The 21,407-nt window shown below is 37.4% G+C and overlaps 1 protein-coding gene across 1 annotated transcript in view; it reads left to right on the forward strand.

Annotated features, from left to right (window-relative positions):
* Positions 1-17,235, forward strand: part of LOC125228238 (caspase-7-like) — a 34,539-nt gene extending 17,304 nt beyond the window's left edge. Inside the window, exons 8-9 of the mRNA XM_048132733.1 lie at positions 9,735-9,871; positions 16,140-17,235. Of these exons, the coding sequence (XP_047988690.1) occupies positions 9,735-9,871; positions 16,140-16,387 (385 nt within the window). The 3' untranslated portion in view covers positions 16,388-17,235. The remainder of the gene's footprint in view (positions 1-9,734; positions 9,872-16,139) is intronic.
* The last annotated feature ends 4,172 nt before the right edge of the window (positions 17,236-21,407 follow it).

The following is a 21,407-nucleotide window of genomic DNA, read 5'->3' on the forward strand; positions in this document are numbered from 1 at the left end:
CCTCAATCGATAAAATAAATAGACAATCTTAAATTATTCAAAAAATCCCTTAACACATATCTAATTAACAAAGCCTTCTATACATTGCAAGAATTTTTTGATGACAGAATGTTTAATTAATACCCATTATGATAAAATTAAGTAGCTTAATTCTAAAGAATCTACAGTATTACTAATAACTTGTAAAACCTAATTTGTAATTTATTTATATACCTACTATTAAGTAGTTGTAAGATTGCTGCGCCCTTGCAGGGTCATATTACTCCCCCATGTAATATGTTTGCAATAAATGCTTTGTTTGTTTGTTTAATGAATACAGATCTACAAAAGTATATTGCCAATGATGGTTAGGTAGTTCACAAATAAATGAGGCATCTAAATTTTGTCTAGGTAGTGTTTGAACAAAGCTCTCTTAAATCTATTTTTGTTTTTCTCCGCATCACAGCGCAATATATATATGAAGAAATAAATACCACGCAAATGGAAAATGTATCAAAAACTACTTTACTTACCCAAATCCGCACAGCCGAAAATGCAATACCGTTTTTTTCTGCCGGGTTCACTCATTATTAACAAGAAATCAACAAAAACACAATTTCGAATTTGAATTGACATAAAAATATTACTTTTGTAACGCCATGTTTTCCAACGTTTCGTTTTACGTTGGACATATTCAGACATTGTTTGTAATAAGTAATAGATGTTAATAATGATAATTCTAAAATACTGATATTTAACTTATCAGTAAAAATTTAATTTATGAATAAAAATCTTTGTTACAAAATAACGTTAAACGTTCTGTGCTTGACATGGAATATTTCATATATAAACTTTTTAGAAACGTATTTCAGTGACCCCGCCATCTAGTAGCTCAAGTTGAAAGTACCAAGTTAAGAAATGTTGGTACAAAAAACTCACACGATGTAGCCACTTTCTATGCAAAAAGGGGCCTCTTCTAAGTTTCCTGCCCCTGAGATGCCGTGAGCGGCTCATCGGAGGCAGACGTGTCGCCGGTCGCTCCGCGTTGACAATTAAATTTGACAAATATTTTGACAGAAAATAGTGTACGTACACGAAAAACCATACCAGTGTAAAACTGTGCTCAAATAAATAGGGTAAATCAAATATGTCAGGTGGAGATCCAATCTCATTTAAAATTTTAAGGTGTATGGCTTGTGCATAAAAAATAAATAAAAATTTATTAAAGAAAATAACGAACACAACCGAATGAGTATAAATGATTTCATTCTAGTTCGGTTAAATTGAAAAAAGTTTCATGTTTTGTTTTACTCATTGGAATACATTTTCATTACGCTGGTATTAACAGTACGTCATTTTAAAAATATATATGACAGTACCTATGTCAAATTTTGTCAACCAAACTTCACAGGTTGTATGTAAACAATTACAATTTAATTTATTCATACATATTCAGATACGTATTAATTGATTCTTACTTAGAATAGAAAAAAGGGGAATGCGAGCGGGTATAGGTATAGTGCTTCTGGTTCAAATTTAATTGTGTATATTATAAAAAAATTACTCAATTTCATTAAAGATTTACTCTGTGCATACCGCGAACACGTAACCGTAAGTTGAAAACAATAATAATTATAAATCACCTAAATACATCGTTGTTTACAAAGCGCTTGTTTTGAATGGCACTTCTCCACTCAACTAGACCAAATATTCATGGAACACCAGCTGGTGACTATGAAACAGCCGTGCAAAAATATCTGATTTTCTATAGTGGGCCATAAGTATATGACGACATGTTCCCGGCAAAAATTTGTGATGCTCCGTGACCGGCAAAAACATCGTCTCTCTTTCTAGCGTCTCGCGAGCGTATAGCGTCGGGCCAACTGTATGGAAAAAGACGCCGCGTCAGCGCGGCTTAGCCATACAGTTGGCCCGACGCTACGATCGCAAGACGGTAGATGTGGGAGGGTCCTTATCCGCATACATATCTGATCGGGTCGCTTAAAAATATTTGATTGTTTATAAAAACCTAAATTACACTTTCACCCGCATAAATATCTATCCATTGTTAAAGCAAATATATATCTTACGGGCTAGAAATCATTAATATGTAATTAAAGTGCAATAATAAACCCTACCTGGTTGCCTTACAGCCGTAAATTGTATGAGGTGATTTGACAGTTTCACGAAAACGGTATAGAGTAGACTTGTGTCATTGGATATGTCTGTCTCATCTGTTCTTAAATTATGACAAGTAAACTTATTGCAAATCTAGTATCAGAAGCCTTTATAGGTACAAGCTTTTATTCAACTTGCCTTGTTAGTAGGTATGTTAGTTTGAGTCAAAACGTAGAAGCTAAATTTGACCCACTTTCCGGTTTCCAATTGAGCTGAAATTTTGCACACATATGTAAATCAAGTGACAATGCAATATTATGGTATCATGGAGCTAATCTGATGATGGAGCAGAAAGGTGATCATAGGAACTCTATTATGAAACGTCGTATCCCCATTGAGTCAGGGGTTTTTAGAAATATCTCGGAGAGCAATAAATATTTTTTTTGCAAAAAAAACTTATTATAAATTGGGAGGTGTAATTTTATATTATCTCTTACATAGCATTAAGAAGAAAAATCGACCAAGAGCGCGTCAGTGTAGGGTTCCGTAGTTTCCGACATTTTACATAATGACAATTTAATAAATACCGTAATTTGGGGTGAAAAGGGTTCCGGGGGTATATAATGTTATTATATTTCTTGACATATTCCTTCTATTTTCCGCAATCAAAGTAGGAAAATAATATATTATGTTTTTTTTTATTATTATTATTGGTATTTAGGACAACAGCCGTAAATATTCAACTTACATAGGTATTAGGGTTCCGTAGCCAAAATGGCAAAAACGGAACCCTTATAGTTTCGTCATGTCCGTCTGTCCGTCTGTCCGTCTGTCCGTCTGTCCGTCTGTCACAGCCGATTTACTCGGAAACTATAAGTACTACAGTGATGAAATTTGATGGGAATATGTGTTGTATGAACCGCTACAAAATTATGACACTAAATAGTAAAAAAAAGAATTGGGGGTGGGGCCCCCCATACATGTAACTGAGGGATGAAAATTTTTTTTTCGATGTACATACCCGTGTGGGGTATCAATGGAAAGGTCTTTTAAAATGATATAAAGTTTTCTAAAAAACATTTTTCTTAAAGTGAACGGTTTTTGAGATATCAGCTCTCAAAGTCGTAAAAAGTATGTCCCCCCCCTCTATTTTTATAACTACGGGGTATAAAATTCTAAAAAAAATAGAGGTGATGCATGCTAATTAACTCTTTCAACGATTTTTGGTTTGATCAAAGTATCTCTTATAGTTTTTGAGATAGGTTGATTTAACTGTAATTTTGGTTAAGTTATTGGTTTATTATATTTGCTGCTACGGAACCCTTTGTGCGCGAGCCCGACTCGCACTTGGCCGGTTTTTTTTACATAGTATTAGGCCAATAACAGTTATCTGTTGAGTGAAAAGTATTATACACAATATGTTACTAAAAAAAATGTGTTACATATTTAAAATTACAGTGAAAATGTGCAAGCCACACATTTTTATTTACAGTTTCATGTCTGTCAAAGTTGACGTTCAAATTTATTGCATTTTGACTCATTTTAATCGTTCATTATCCTTTTGAATGTGTATACACTTCTAAAGTTTATGTATAACAGAAAATCATAAGACATATTTTCATTTTTATAATGATTTTCATGAAGAAAGCGATGCAACTGTGTTGGGGAATTTTTACGGGATGAATAAATATCCGCGGCCTGAGGGGTGAATGGGATCAGGAATGGGGGGAATCGGGTCGCAAAGGGGTGAATAGGTTTACGAAGGGGCTGATTAGGGTCGGAAGAGGGGTGAATTGGGATGTGTGGTCAATGCTTGTCACATTGTATAAAATATATATAACTTACCTAAAGTGGTATTTTTATGAATGACCTCTCTGTATATGGACGCAATTTATACGTCAATGTATTGCTTCGTAGTTAGACTAGATACAAGAAATTAACACTTAGAAATGTTAATCACACTTCTGTCTCCCTCCACGTTTCTACTTAAGTCCGCAAAAATCACCCATGGTTGCTATAATATAGACGGATTACTTTAAAATAAAAATCATAAGTATGAAACTATACAACTAGGGAAGAAATAAAATTATTTTATTGAATCATTTTTGATTTGTTCTTTTTCAAGTTTTTACTTTTTAAATTTTCAATTCGCTCAAAGGTTGGAAGAGATCCCTTATAGGGATAAGTTCGCCTTTGTACATCATAACTATACTGTATTTTTATGTCCTAACTTGTCTTATGTACAATAAAGTGTTCACATACATAGTATACATACATAATATTGAAATAGATATCATACACGAAAGAAAAAACGACAAGGCCCACGGTGGCTGAGCCGGGAATCGAACCCGGGTCTTCAGCTTACGCAGCTAACGTTATTACCACTAGACTAGGCCACCAGGCCAGGTTAAAAAAACCGGCCAAATGAGAATCTATTTTCGCACAATTGTAAAACTAAATTATTTTTACTAGTTACCTCCAAAATACCAAATTAAAATTGGGCTACATAGTACATCGTTTTCTGAAGATTTTGGGTTCATGGGGTCGGAACGGGTATAACTAACGTAATTTATGGTGAATAGGGCCAAAACCGACTTTTGAACGTCGATAGCAGTTTTTTTATATGTGCCATGCTAATTTTTTACACAAAAAATCTTCCGGCAGTGTGAACTTCGGTTTGTCTTTGAAAATATGTCGTTTTATTTAGTAATTTTCGCTCACCCTAACGTTGGAGTGAATAGGGTCGGGAAGGGGTGAATAGGGAAAAGGGTTGACTCTTTCGGATTGCGAACAAAATATGACCTGTCACGAGCGTATTATATTTATTTTACCAAAAAATAAGGATTTAATATGTTATGAGTGGTCGGTAATGAAATCTACACATATTATGATAACCCTTAACCAACCTTTATAGTTAGATGGTGCTCTGACGAGGTGAATAAGTAAGTATGGTCGTGGGCAGTGCGGATAACGTGTCAAAATATAAGCATAGTTTGTTGCTATTTTTCATGTTTAAATAAACTTCTAAACTAACGTAGTGGGTATTAAAGTAAAAGGTTCACAGTGAATATTAGGTTGCCAGAAATGTGTTTAGCTATACCATTGTATTGAATTTTGTATCATAAAGTCAAACTAGGTATTTACTACTAATGATTTACTCTGTGGGGTGTCTTTGATCACTTGCATGGGGTAACATTGACCATAATGACACATAGTTAATTATTGTCTGATTTTGTCACGGTACTTGTTGAGGCTGATAATTTGATCGCTTCTTGTGATAAATATTGGTATAATTGCAAATAAAGTTGGTTTTTCGAAGATGTTAATTTTTATTCTTGATCAAAGTAACCCCAAAATAGCGTTAAAGAGTTGTAATATTTGACTGCGAACCATTTTTTTTTATCTTTTCTTGACATAAAATACTTTTGTAAGGGATTGCATTCGATTATCATTAAAAAAATATATAGTGTATCAAAGTAACCCCAATGTCAGTTTATGTTTGATCACACCGTTTTTTTCTGCGTACATTATTTTATTTATTTATTTATTTATTCCTTATTGCACATAAAAAAATAAGTACAAATGGTGGACATAATGCCTTAAGGCATTCTCTACCAGTCAACCACTGGGTTAAAAAGAAACATTTCATACGTGCAGGCATCGTGACAGAAAACAATAATCCTGATATCACTTATTTTGTTACCTTTTTAGATTTTTAGCAGGAAAAGACTGAAAAAGTCCCATTTTTTTTCTTCCTTAGTTACGTTACGTTGACCAATTTTGGAATTTATACTTCTCTAACTCCTACATTTAATGGGTAAAAATACCCATTAAATGTAGAAGCTAGAGAAGTTTAAATTCCCAAATTGGTCAATGTAACCCCAGTTTACGGTAGACACCGTCAACCTATTCTAATAATTCTCTTTTTATTTGAAAGAAAATTCGTTACGATAATATGCATATAAAATATGCAATCTAAGATAAAAAATGCTTTTCATATGAACTATATAGTTATAAACTTAGTTCAGATTTTTTTGTACAACTTTTAAAAATTGTTTCTACCTATCAAGTTCAAAATAATTTTCCTAGAAAGTCTTTTTTCTACTCCCGAACTATTATTCGTCATTTACAGGGTCGTGCATAGATCTTTAAAACCCTACATAAAAGTCTATTCCCCAAAGCCAGTGTCCGCCGGCTTTCCGCGCGTGCGCACTATCGAAAAAAACTGAAAACGCATTGTTTGACTCTGTAACCATGGCAACGCCTTATAACGATACGGCGCGCGTGCGCGGGAAGGCTTTGGGCAGCTGAGCTGACAGTGCAAACCTTTGCGTCAAAATACAGGAAACAATGTGAATTTCACGAAAGTTATTCAAGAAACCTATTAAAAACTAAGTGCATGGTCGTAGAAAAAGTATTGTATGCAACGGTGTTTAACTGAGTCAAAAAATACTCGTGCCGTCTTAATAACAATTTTCGGCTTCGCCTCAAATTGTTACCCACGCCACTCGTCTTTTTTGATCTCCTTTAAACGCCTGTTGCATAAAATACTATTTAAAGTTCTGCTTTTGAGATTTTTTCATATTTGAGAAAACAGCCCTTATGGCCTGAAATACGGCATACGGCAGTGATATTGACATTGACATATGCTTTTTCGTATTTTGATGGTATTTTGACTGCACTGTATTTTTTCCATGCTAATTTGAACCTTATCTCTGAGCGATGTTTTTTAATTTTCAGTTAGGTACATCACAGATGTGTATGACATGACATCTAGGTATTTAGCCATTTAAAAGAAACTACAAGGGGCTTTACAGACGTGGCGACTGCAACTGGTACAGGGCCTAAACCATAATTTAAAATTATATTGTGATTTTTATATGTATTTGTGGTTTATTTAATACTAAGTATGAGTTTCAACATTTTCAACTCAAGGAACTGAAATTAAGAGAAGGAACTCGGAAATTGGGTAAGATCAAGAGATAAGATATGCGTCGATATTCCCTGTCTTTCTTTGTGTCTCTGACATGACTGCTGTTAGGTGTACTCTATTCATTAGGTTTTTATTTTATACACATACTTTATTTTTGTATCAAAATAAATGATAAATTGATAAAAAACCTAACGACTAAAAAGAATAAAGTACCTATCTGTTAGTCTTTAATACACCCCGCATATACGTAATGCACAGCACAGGCCTCCGAAGACCGGCAGGGCAATCATGGTCGCGCGATAAATGGTATAACATCGGGCCGTCCCTATCGCACTTACAAATAGTGTGATAGGGCTGATGTTTTATCATTTATCACGCGACCATAATTGTCTGCCTGGAGGTATCGGCCTTTAGCCCTTCACACACGTCTTTGAATAATGTTTGCGGGGATAGGCAGGCTGACGATTTTTAATCTAAGTATAGAAAAGTAACGCAAAATGAAGTGCAAAGTAATTTGAAATACACCTAGATAAACAATCAATTGAATAAGGAACGTTATCTACATATTTAGGTAAATTTAAGTCACATGAGACATGAACAGAGAAGGAAAGCTAGATGATGCGTATTTTTTCTCTGTCTTCTTGTATGCTACCTTTTTTACAGTTTTAATTTCTCAAAGGAGGTCAGTAGTTGACTACAAACTCAAAATAACACTCTTGAAAAAAATTAAGGGTCACTGACCTTTCACAGTAAATTGAGGTAGTGTGAGTGAAGGGTGTTTGTGTGTGTAATGGGGTAATTTGACAGATTCTGAAAATTCTCCCTGCTCTACCCCCTCTTAATCATACAGTTTATTGAACGGTATCCCAAAATACAAGAGTAAAGCTAGGAACATATTACGCGGACGTCCGCCGTCGCGCGACCGCTGACGCGGATCTTGACAATGGATATACATTTAACCGTGCAAACTGTCGGTCGTGGACGTGGCCTTGAGCGCACGGACGTCCGATCGAAATCTGGCTCGCTGGATGTTTTGGTCAGCCGAAGCCACGTCCCGAAGACCGTGCACACTGATCGGTCGCGTCCTCGTAGTATGTTCCTATATAGCTTAAGTCACAAGATCAATGACAATCGATACGAAGCGACGCGACAGTGTTCTGACGCCATCTTGGAAGCGATGCGTAGGGATGGGGGCGTCGACTAGTGATGTCCTTACAAAACTGTTGTGAGACTTAGGGCCGGTTGCATCCCCGTTTGTCACCGTTAAAGCGTTCGTTAATATTGAATGGGAAGCTCCATAGACATCTGCTGCGTGACGATCATGTGTCTGTCAAATGTGGTTGATGCAACTGGCCCTTAGCTTTAACCTTTAACCCATAATATGGCAGATCATTTATTTACCACCATGGTCTAGACTATTTGAAAATAATTGGTGGAATTCAAATTTGACTAATGTGCCACATGTGCCGGAAAGCCTCAGTTTCCTTTTTGTAGCACTCGTGCGAGTAATTTTCATGACGTGTTACGCAACACAATATCATGAACATATCACGACTATCACGAGCCACTAAATAAAGGTGTGTTATTCGTAATATCCGAACCGCCCAAGATAGATACAAGTACGGTGCATCACTGCGATTCCGTACTCCGTCTTCAAGTAGAAATGGTTTCCTTATGCGGAAAACGATAACTCAGGAATAAACATTTTATTAATGAACACTTAAGAGGATACGGTAGCGAAAATGCTAAAATGGAAAGGAGCCCCCCTTTCAACTTGGGAATTTTAGTTAAATATACAAGTGTTATTAACTAGATTTATCGAAAAAAAATTGTCCATTAAGAACAACTCAGTCAAAGATATTTCAAAAAAATCTTTAAAATCGAGGTTCCGCTCTCGACTCTTTCCTCCTTCAAAACTTAATCAATCGGAACGAAATTTGAGAATCTGAATAACAATAAAATAATCTATGTCGGACCGTTTAGTTTTTTTGGTTAATTGTTACCAATCTTCAGTATCACACCTTTTTTTGCGCCACAATGAAAAAGGCCGTTTTTGGAATTTTTTGATTGGCTCTAGAATCTTTAAAAAGCAGAATATCAAAAAAATCAAAACGGTCCGACACAGATAAAAATAATAACAATCTGAGTTGAAAAAATCATTGCTCTATCTTCAAAACCGGGGAGGAAATAGTCGAGAGCGTTTGTATGGAGAATTGACCCCTACCGTATCGTCTTAGTAACAAACCACAAGATGATTTGCGGTTTACTATCTGACTGACTGACTGAGATACGGACAATAGCAGTGACACACTAAGGTTAATATTGTATTAGGTTACCGCGATAGTTACTCATGAAATAAAACTATGGAAACGGATTATATCGCGTATAATGAATTTACAATTCATCCCGACGTCTCGAACACTTTACAGCGTTCGTGGTCAACGGGTGATATAATCCGTTTCCATAGTTTTATTACACTAAGATTAAAATTATGGGAACGGATTAAATCGCGTATAATGAATTTAAAATTCATCCCGACGTTTCGAACTCTTTACAGCGTTCGTGGTCAACGGGTGACTGAGGAAAAATTACATGAGTGTTTTATTTCATGAGTATAACTATCGCGGTAACCGAAAACAATATTACACTAAGATTAATTAAAAAAGAGATGCTTATATTTATAGTCACTATTTTTTTTTGCCAGCGGTAGAAAGTTGCCGCCTGAGTTGCAGGGAGTGATAACAGACGTATCGAACTTTACCGACGACGCTGAGGCGCGTGACACCGGCAGCCGCGGTCGTAGCTACTCCGATATACTCATCGCTCACTCCACCCTGCCAGGTAATAAGCAGATTTTTTTTTTTTATTATAATGGGCTTACTCTTGGCCACAGACTATCCAAAGGCAAAGACGTGCCCTACGATGGAGAGAGCTCGCCCAGAAGATGCTTGTTCACTCTTGATTTGAAGGTTGCCGGGTTATATGAGCTCGGAAGTATAGCCGCCGGCAAGGAATTCCACTCCTTGGCAGTGCGCATAAGAAAAGACAGGGTGTCCACTTTCTGGAAAGTCAGGGAAAGTCAGGGAAAAGTCAGGGAAGCTCATAGTGGTCATGGAAAGTCAGGGAAAGTCAGGGAAATGATTTGGAGGTCAGGGAAAAACTTGGCACCAAGAAAAAAATCAAAAAGTATTGAAAAAATAATATGATTTCTTGGGTTGGCCACATCCATGACAGCAAAGATGGATTCCCGGTAGTGATTTTAAGGCCACTTAAAATTGTCTCTTTAGACTTCATGACAAGTATAGTACCTGGCCCCCATCCTAGTGATTGCTAATGAGAGATATCTTCATGCTCTAGCTGACCTTAATTTATCCGGCCCAAAATCGTAAATGAGGAAAAATCCACATTTTTTTTTACATTGCGTGCCCTACCCACATATTCCAAAATGGCGAAGGGGGTCGGGAATAAATTCAGTTATTGTGATTCAGATTAACTGGAAAGTTGCCCCACAATGTCACCATGTACATACAACATTCATAAGGTAGGTGCTTCTGTTAGGGCGATGTGAAAACGACAAAGACAAAGTTACGTCGCTGTCCAAATTCTAACCCCCCTTATTCATAAACGTGCTCTAAAGTCATAGGCCGGCAACAGTCTTAAAAATTCATAATCTTAAAAAAATATTTATGCAATATGTATGCAAACTGACACTGACAGATCTATCAGTGTCAATTTACATACAATTTTTTTTTAAGATTATGAATTTTTAAGACTGTCTGTTGCCGGCCATAAAGCTGATAAAGTTCGTTTGTCCCTTTCCGACGTATTAGTGTGATAGAAAAGGACAAACGAACTTTATCGTCTTGATAACTTTAAAGTACGTTTATGAATAAGGCGGTAAGTATCTATCTGACAATCCAAAGCGGAGTTCCTCATAGAGCTAATGGCGCAAAACGTCACATAGAGGCGCAATTTGTACGAGTCAAAGGAGCATAGGAAGATGATAAGCATGACGATGAGAGAACTTCAAACACTTGGAAACCTAAAGTAGGGTTGCAAAAAAACGGTTTTTTTTCTAGCTTGAAAAAAAAAACAGTTTTTTTTCTGGAGTATGTTTTTTTTCTAATGTACAAAATCTCAAAATTTGCAAAGCAGTTAATACTTTCATACGGTTTTTTAGACTTAATGTTAACTATTAAACGAATTTAATCAAATAACTTTAATTTCTGGTCTTATAAAAGTAACATTTACGAAATCTGTAGTTGGTAGTTATCACTATTTTCTGTTGGCAACACCACCGCCTCTCCACGCTGCACGCCGCATCGGGGATTCCCCAATAAACGTTTGTATACCGAATGTTAACCCAGATACACCTAAAACTATTTTTTTGCTGACTCTGTATTGAGCTGTAGATATGTATTTATATAGTTCAAATTTGAAAAAGGAACAGGCGGTGTTATAACACCTGGTCGGACCAAGTGGGTTAATCGAATTAAAATGTACGTTATTGTTATTGAAACACGTTACAATACAATTCACGAAAAACCGTTATTGTCGAATTATTTGTTCATCTGAAAAAAAAAACCATATTTAGAAAAAAACCATGGTGCTCGGTTTTTTTCACAATTCTAAAAAAAAACATTTGGTTTTTTTTCTATTTGCAACCCTAACCTAAAGGCATGTAGTGGCAAAAAACCTAAATGGGCATCCCGACGCTGACAACAAAGAAAAAACTTCGCGCTCGCTTCGCTCGCGTTTACTATTTTTCATTTCATGAATTTAAATTCCCTTTATTTTTCGTGAAAGTTGCGTGAATTTTTCATGAAATTTAAGATTTTTTTGGAAACATTCCGCAACTTGCACATAACTACTCTGCTCTGATAGACTAGGTACTCCATTTTGTTGCCTATGTTATATACATAATAACTACTATCAGCCCTAGGGACGTATAAAAGGGGAAAAAATTTCGCGCTCGCTGCGCTCGCGAGTTTTTTTGGTATGGTAAATACTAAGGGCGCCGAAACTCAAACTCGCTCTACCCTGATGCACGGGCCGGCACTGGTATAGCCAAAAGTATATGGCGATAACTACCAACTACAGATTTGGTTTACTTTAGTTTTATAAAACCAAAAATTAAAGTTTAATAGTTAACCTTAGGCACAAAAGTATGAACTGCCTTGCAAATTTTAATATTTCGTACTTTAGAAAACAAACATATTCCAGAAAAAAAAAATTATGTGACAGACGGACAGACAGACGCACGAGTGATCCTATAAGGATTCCGTTTTTCCTTTTTGAGATACGGTAAAAACTTATTTTTTCAGGTTTTTTTTTTTCAAGACAGAAAAAGAACCGTTTTTTTGCAACTCTAAGCAAAAGTGGTAAATAGTTGAATGAAAATTTGGTCAGGGAAATTTTCTTAAATGGTCATGGAAAGTCAGAGAAAAGTCAGGGAATTTTTTTTGGGTTTAGTAGTGGACACCCTGAAAGAGCAAAGCGCTTCCAATATCTACCAAGTAAGGATAGAAATCGGCCGTGCGTCTAAGAGTCTGATGGTAGAATGGGGACGGTGGAATAAGCTCGTGTAGCTCTTTAGCATTTCTTTTTTTTTTGCCAATAAAAAAATTTTGATTGTTTTAGTGAATTTTAGGTCAATTGTACTCAGAATCACGAGTACTTTCAATCTCACTGGGAGACGAAAAGTGTCCCAGAATTTCCATACATTTTTGTTACTTTCCTCTTTTGTTACCCCATACAACATGTACGGAAAATGGTAACAAATTAAGAAAAATCGTATGGGACAATTTTTTTAACTACTAGGATTGACAAAGCTAGTAATTCTGAGTAGAAATAGCATTTTTTTTTTCAAAAATATTACACTTCATAAAAGTGGCAAAAAAGGAGAAATGCTCAAGAGCACACTCCCCGTAGTGCAACCTGTAAAACACCGACACACACTACACTACACTATGAGTCTCGCGTAGGCACACATACAGATCCTATCTTATAGTGGAGACACTATAGATAACGGAACAAGTAGCAGGAGTGATGACAGACGTGTTCAACTTTACCGACCGCAGCCGCGGACGTAGCTACCCCGATATACTCATCGCTCACTCCACGCTGCCAGGTATGTAGGTTTCGACCCTTGCTTTCGTGATCCGATGGCCGAGTGGTTTTACAGGCATCCGTCCGGTTAACGGAGTACGCTGGTTCGATTCCAGCTCGGAACACTTGGAGGCCTTGGTCACTTTTTCTTTGTATATGACATTTATTTAATGTTTATAGTATAATAGTAGTGTTACTACTTAAAAATACAAATTAAAATATTTTCAAATGAGAATAATTTAATTTGTTCTAAGATGTAAGCAGAAGTTACACTACAAGTCTAAAGGAGGCACACATACAGATCTTATACACTATACATATACGAGGGGCGTTCAATAAGTAATAATAATGAGTATTAGTAGTAGTTCCTCTCTCTGCAGCCCTAACCACCGGCAGCTTGGGCCCTGCCCCGCTGCTGGCGGCACCCTAGGTTAGGTTTTTTATAATGTGTTTATATATTTTGTATTGTTTTGTATGTGGTTTTGTATTTTACTTTTATAATCATATTATAAAACCTAGCCTAAGAATTAAAATGAATAAAGAGGATGAGTATTAAAACATAAGAATGTAAGTATCCTTATATTTTTATAATTAAAAGCAACTCTTTTGTGATTTATTTACATATTTAATTTTTTCAATTATTATTTTTTTGCCCCCTTTAAAAATTAAAATCTTAACGGTAGTCTAAATACCATGTCAAACTTGAGCAGCACCCTCGGCAATTTGAGGGTTCGGCCCTGTCGACTGTCATTTTGAAGGCCAAAAACATTATTATTTGTTTGTTTAAAATGTTCTTATTGTAACTAATCATTTTTTTAATATTAAAATGATTGTATGTTCTTCTTTAATACTAACGTAATTTTGTTTCCAATCTATATTCTCAATTTTCGTGATAATCTGTAAAAATCGTGAACATGACCCAAAACAGCACCTAGAGTTTTTTTGGATACCATACCGTTTGAAAATGTATCTATACGAACTTTTTTTATTGATGTTACTAACAAAGGATAAACCCAGCTTTAATTTAAAGTATGATTATTTTTGATATTCATGTCAGAAATGAACTCACGACATGTCAAATATTCATGAAAACATGCTCTTATTTTACTGAAAATTTTCATCCCCCACCTTTTTTTTTTTTTTTTTTATGGGATAGGAGGCAAACGAGCAGACAGGTCGCCTGATGGTAAGCGATCACCGCCGCCCATGGACACCCGAAACACCAGAGGTGTTGGAGGTGCGTTGCCGGCCTTTAAGATGGGTGTACGCTCTTTTCTTGAAGATTTGAAGGTCGCATCGGTCCGGAAATACCGCAGGCGACAATTCATTCCACAGTTTAGCTGTGCGGGGCAGGAAGTTTCTGGAGAAACGCACAGTTGAGGACTGCCAGCCATCTAGATGATGACGATGGAAATGTTGTCGCGTAGGGCGATGGCGGAAAGAAGCGGTAGGGATTAATCCGAACAATTCCTCGGAGCACTCCCCGTTATACATGCGATAGAAAATGCAGAGCGAGGCCACATCTCTACCTTGTGTCAATTATTTACATATCAAAGAAATACAAATGAAAGTAGTAAAAATTCGAATTATGCAATTTCACTTTAATGAGTACTGCTACATGGACAAGTTAAGAAAAATTAAATGAAGATACAGGAACATATCCATTCCCATTACTTTTTGAACGTCCCTCGTATAACGGAACAAGTAGCAGGAGTGATGACAGACGTGTTCAACTTTACCGACCGCAGCTGCGGACGTATTAGCTACTCCGATACACTCATCGCTCACTCCACGCTGCCAGGTAGAAACTTAGCATCATCTCCTTGCGATATCCCGGCATTTGCCACGGCTCATGGGAGCCTGGGGTCCGCTTTGACAACTAACCCCAAGATATGGCGAAGGCGCTAGTTTTACAAAAGCCACTGCCATCTGACCTTCCAACCCGAAGGTTAACTAGGCCTTATTGGGATTAGTCCGGTTTCCTCACGATGTTTTCCTTCACCGAAAAGCGACTGGCAAATATCAAATGACATTTCGCACATAAGTTCCGAAAAACTCATTGGTGCGAGCCGGGGTTCGAACCCACGACCTCCGGATTGAAAGTCGCACGCTCTTACCGCTAGGCCACCAGGAAGGAACTTAGCATTATGATATGATATTTCGTAAAACGCGTTGTTTCATGACCTGCTCCAGGTCGGGCGGGGAATTTATTTTCATCATTAGCCGGGTCCATACAGAGCATTGCTAACGTGATATGACACTAAGTTCTCGCGTTTTGTACACATTTCGCTGGGGCGTTAGTCTTCCGCGATCACGGTTAGTGCAACCTGGTCGAAACGTTAGACAATAGGTAAACATTTTTATGTTATTTTATCGCGTTCGACCCGTGTGTGTCTTTAATAAACGTGATATGGGAACGCGCCTCGGCATAGGCAATGCGTGTGTTTTTTTTTTTCACGGCAGAGTGACCTTTCTCGGCCGAGGCACGTCTACGTGCACATTGCCTCGCGACGTGCCTTGCTCTGTGTGGACCTTGCTATTGCTGAAGTTCATATCTATCCTGTAGACCTGTAGCACTTTGGTGATCTCTATTTGCGTTTATCCATAGTTTGTCCTGTCCTATCCTCAGCTTTATTCATGGTAGTAAATGCTGAGACGTTAGTGCGTTTTCACATTATCCGATCCGATATCGGATGTCGGACCGATATCCCATACATTACAGACGCCATCTTGGATTTTTTTCCATTGAAATCCGATATCGGATCGGATAATGTGAAAACGGACTTAATCATAGTATCTGGTGTCTCCAGGGCTTAGGAAATCAGACACGATTTCTTTTCCCGAATTAACACATTCACTACCAGCCATAAATTGCGCACTAAGTCAGAAACCGATCGCCCGCTTGTATGGCGACAACCCGCCCAGCGGGTTCTCCGGCATTCGAGCAAAATTACAGGCTGCTTCTTAATTGCGAAAGTGTTAAAATAAGGTTCATTTTCAGGTTTCGTCTCCCCCCGCAACGAGGGAGACAACAAGGGCTCCTGGTACAAGCAGGCGCTCTGCTCAGTGTTCGCATCCCACGCCCACGATCACCACGTGCTGGAACTGTTCCAGCTAGTTGACGTAGCTCTGAAGCGACGTTGCCACGCCGCCACGACTACAGTCGAGAGCTGGGGGTTCAACAAGCATCTGTACCTGCATCCGGGGTTGGTTGAAGACGCCGATGGGAACCCGAAACCTATGCAGTAAAGTTCCAAATACTATTCTTCAAGCCACCTTGCCGTGCTGCTATTCCAGCTTGTTCACGAAGCTCTGAAGCGACGTTGCCACGCCGCCACGACTACAGTCGAGAGCTGGGGGTTCAACAAGCATCTGTACCTGCATCCGGGGTTGGTTGAAGACGCTGATGGGAGCCCTAAACCTATGCAGTAAAGTTCCAAATACTATTTTTCAAGCCACTTTGCCGTGCTGCTATTTCAGCTGATCCACGAAGCTCTGAAGCGACGTTGCCACGCCGCCACGACTACAGTCGAGAGCTGGGGGTTCAACAAGCATTTGTACCTGCATCCGGGGTTGGTTGAAGACGCTGATGGGAACCCTAAACCTATGCAGCAAAGCTCCAAATTCTAGTAGTTGCTCCTAACGGCTCGGCCACGACATTGGTCTAAGCGCGACAGCGGTGAGCGGCGGCCATACATTGGAGCGAGACACAGCGTTGGGACTTTTCATTCGCACATATGGCTGCCGCTCACCGTTGTCGCGCTTAGACCAATGTCGTGGCCGGGCCGTAAGGCACTGGTCCCGCCAAAAGCCATCGGCGATAGAAACGACCGAAAGATAGTCGCTCCCGTGTAAATAAAAGAGACGCGATGATAGCGTGAGCAAGTTATAGTTTGTCACCGAGCGATGAACTAAATCCATATATTGGAGCGAGACACAGCGATGGGACTTTTCATTCGCACATATGGCTGCCGCTCACCGCTGTCGCGCGTAGACCAATGTCGTGGCTGGGCCGTAAGACCCACACCTGTTGTTGCGTTTAAAGTTCTTTTTAAAGGGACTCGGGACTTTGGAGGTTAACCCCCTTATTCATAACATAAACGTTCACTAAAGTTATCAAGCCGATAAAGTTCGTTTGTCCTTTTCCGACGTATTGGTGTGATAGAAAGGGACAAACGAACTTTATCGGCTTGATAACTTTAGTGATTTATGAATATGGGGGTAAGAGTCGATGTGGAAGAGAAGACTCATATAATCTATACGTTCCTTTCCATTCCACGATTCTCTTTCCATATAAGACTTTCAAAGAAGAGGAGTAAAGTCTAAGAAAAACTGGAAGTAATGGTGCTATCTTCGAAATTTTTCATTAAAATGGCAGTTTTATATGTATATATGTACACATATAAAACTGTTCAAATGTTATTGACATAATATCTTCGAGAGTTGGATTGAATTTCACTTGCCCTTCGGGTGGCTTATTAATCTTATTATGTAATGTTTGAGTTGTGACTTTGATAATAATCAATTTTGCAAATAATTTATTTATTTATTATAATCAATTACATATTTAGATCAATTGATAATTAATATTAGGCGACAGATGTTCAGCTCTAGTATTTTTAGATTACACATTGTATGAGTCTTGAAAACAATTACGCTTTGATGCTCACAAATATTGAGCATTATTTTAATTAATCTAAGAAATCCTTATTCGTATTAAGCATAATAATTGATTAGTTCGTAAGCTAAAGTATGTTTAAACTTAATATCCGACTAGTTAACTTTAGCTGAAGTTACCATTTTATATGACTAGATATGCACATAAGTTAAAGAAGTTTTTAAAACAAAGTTAAGTTGGTGTGCCAAAGAAATAATCGCAATACGTACGTATTCAAAACTTCAATGTCTTATCATATAATCATATAGTTGAGTTACCTATTGATAATGTATAAAAACTAAACAAACAGTTAACCCTTTGAAATCTTCGACAACCTGGTCAAAATGCATAGTTTCATAAAGTCAAATCAAAAGCTGACTATGCAACTGTTAAGTAATCATCATCATTTAATTTTGATGTATAAAGTGACCCTTGCACAGTCTGTGGTATCAAAATCGATATTGGCAGGCAAATGGCAAACTTTAACGTATAACAAGACAGATATAACACGAAGCAACAATCGACACTACCTCAGTTTTAAGCATTTATAATCATCTCATAATTATTCCGCCTAAACCGTGAAGGCTGTGTGTTGTGTTCCTTCGTTATTTTTAGAGAAACGGGGCGACCGCTTCTTCATACAATGTTAGTCCATACAGAACGAGGCAACACGAGGCAATATTCTCGCGCGGCAAACGTCTAATTTTTCGTGCTGCACCTAGCACGTTTGCCGCGTAAGGATATATTATTGCCTCTCGCTCGACGTGCCTCGCTCTCTGTGGACCCAGCTTAGGGTTGCAAAAAACGGTTTTTTTCTGGCTTGAAAAAAAAAACGTTAAAAAACAGTTTTTTCTGGAATATGTTTTTTTCTAAAGGTCGAAGTCTTAAAATTTGCAGAACAGTTAATACTTTTATGCGGGTTTTTAGACTTTATGTTAACTATTATACAAATTTAATTTAATAACTTTAATTTCTGGTTTTATAAAACTAACACTTAGGTACACAATCTGTAGTTAGTAGTTATCGATATTTACTGGTTGGCAACACCACCGCCTCTCCACGCTCCACGCTGCATCGGGGATTCCCGAATAAATGTTTGTATACTGAATGTTTATCGAATTAAAATGTACGTTATTGTTATGGAAACGTTACAAATCACGAAAAACCGTTATTGTCGTATTATTTGTTCATCTGAAAAAAAAAACCATGGTCCTTGGTTTTTTTCATAATTCTGAAAAAAAAAAAACATTTGTTTTTTTTTCTATTTGCAACCCTAACCCAGCTATTGAGTGTGGATCTTAACACTTTCGCTACCAAGAACCCGACTGTCGGGCACACCGCTCGTAGAAGCGTAGCCGATTACATGGGTTTCCCCGTATGTAGCGAAAATGTCGTAGCGCCGCGTAGAGCCCGGTTTCGAAAGTGTTAACTACTATAACAATATGAATTAAAAACATATTGTATACCTATGTTGATTGATATATGTACAGTCGAGTTCACAAACATTTTTACAAACTAATATTGTGTTTGTAGCCGAAAGCACAAACGGTACATTTCTGCGGCGTTTCGGTGGCGATGGCGTTTCGCGTCGCAGAAATGCCAGTCGGCTATGGGGCCAGTTATTTGTCATAGACCCACTTGCACCAACCACTTAACTCAGGGATATTGGGCTGCAATCTGTCAAATTCTATATAAAATGATGGGTTAACCCTTCATTTTCGTTGGTGCAAGTGGCCCATAGAGACATGTAAATATATTTTTGGCATGTTGGCTTGTAAAGGTGTTTGAACTCGACCGTACATTAACTTGTCAAAATAAGTTTCCAACAACTTTTGTATCTATTTCATAGGCAGTTTTTGGCGGTTGCCCAGTTTCGTCTTGAGTCGCCAGTCCTGTGATACTAGTCGCTCTTAAGTATTGTTGGTGTTGTATTTCTAATTATGTATTATTATCAGAGATCGGATTTTTGTGCGTCATTTCATACTAAAAGTCACTAAAATGACGTAACGGCTCAGTCACGACATTGGTCTAATCGCGACAGCGGTGAGCGGCAGCCATACATTGAAGCGAGACACAGCTAGCGATGGGGCTTTTCATTCGCACGTATGGCTGCCGCTCGCCGCTGTCGCGCTTAGACCAATGTCGTGGCTGGGCCGTAAGTCACTAAGAATGTCGCAAATCCGTCCGATCTCTGATTATTATAAATGAAATTGCCAGTGCTCAAGTATGATTGTACTTAAATGAATTTAAATCATGACAATGAAATTTAAAATGTGATATAAATTTAAAATATTGGATTATTTGGAAATTTTATTTTGGACATAATATTTAAATAATGTATTGGTGTTGAATGGGGTTGGCCAGTTAAAGCAATTAACAGATGGCGTCACCGTCGGGTTTCCAAATTCTGATTTTATTTTTCGTTCTTAGCAGTTAGAACGTATAGAACGTTGATAAACTCAGGTAAAAGCTCGGCCATGGCAAACCCCATTATGAACTATATCTTATAAAGGCCTTTTAGTTTAAGGCAAATACATTGTATGCCCGAAAAGGGTAAAACTGTTAATACTCTCACTGAAAAATGTACCTAGTGTTACTTCCTGTACCTACACAATTTGAACAATAAATATTTCTGATTTAGGTTAAAAGGTACTACCAGCTACAAAAGTGGATGGCGAATTTATCAATGAATTCATTCATAATTTCTCCGTGCACTTTTGCAGCTGATAGTACCTAATTAATACTTATACCAGTCACTTTCTTAACAATTAGTTATAGACCCAATTTTTACAAGTGTTTTACATATTAAAATTTTAATAATGTAAAATAAAAGTTCATTCGTTTCTAAAATCCTTTAACTTTTTATACATACTCAGGTCTCTGTAGGCGGGAAAGTGCTAATATATGAATTATGTAGGTACCTAACTACCTACTCGTTTATACGTATCTGTTGTAACTTGTTACACATTTATGGAAGTATTTTCATACAGCATTTTATATTAATTTTATAATAAAGTTTTAATTTTAAATCTTGTTTTTATTTTTATAGCTTTAAAATTATAATGTTACAAAACGACACCGCATCTTTTTATACCCTATAATGTGGACACCAATAGCACAGTATAAGGAATATTCAGTAGTTAATCTCCGGCAGGTAGATGCGGGCGGTCTCTACTGCGCAAGGTCACGCAGGGTTGAACAAAATTACTATAAAGTTAATCAATCAACTTCGTACAAAGTAAGTTGTTGTTATCTAATAGGTACTATTAGGTAACTGTAAGTATTAGTATAACAATACCACACCAGTCAATATTGAATACACAAAAAAATATTATTCATATATTAGTCTCATAAGCGCAATACTAGATTGTGTAACGATCCCGAGCAAAATGAGATATTCACGGGGACGGTTTTTCATATCACGTATGTGGTAATTTATATGTTATACTTAGATATTATTTAAAACAAAAACGCACTTTCTACTACGTACCATTCAAGTAGGTACGTGTTTTTTCTTAAATACTGACGAAATAGTATTTACATAAAATGTCTGAATAGATGATTCCACAATATTTAAGTAGGTACCAAACTTTCGAGATAAGATAGATCGCA

This window comes from Leguminivora glycinivorella, chromosome 7 (assembly GCF_023078275.1).
Source record: "Leguminivora glycinivorella isolate SPB_JAAS2020 chromosome 7, LegGlyc_1.1, whole genome shotgun sequence".
NCBI lineage: Eukaryota > Metazoa > Arthropoda > Insecta > Lepidoptera > Tortricidae > Leguminivora > Leguminivora glycinivorella.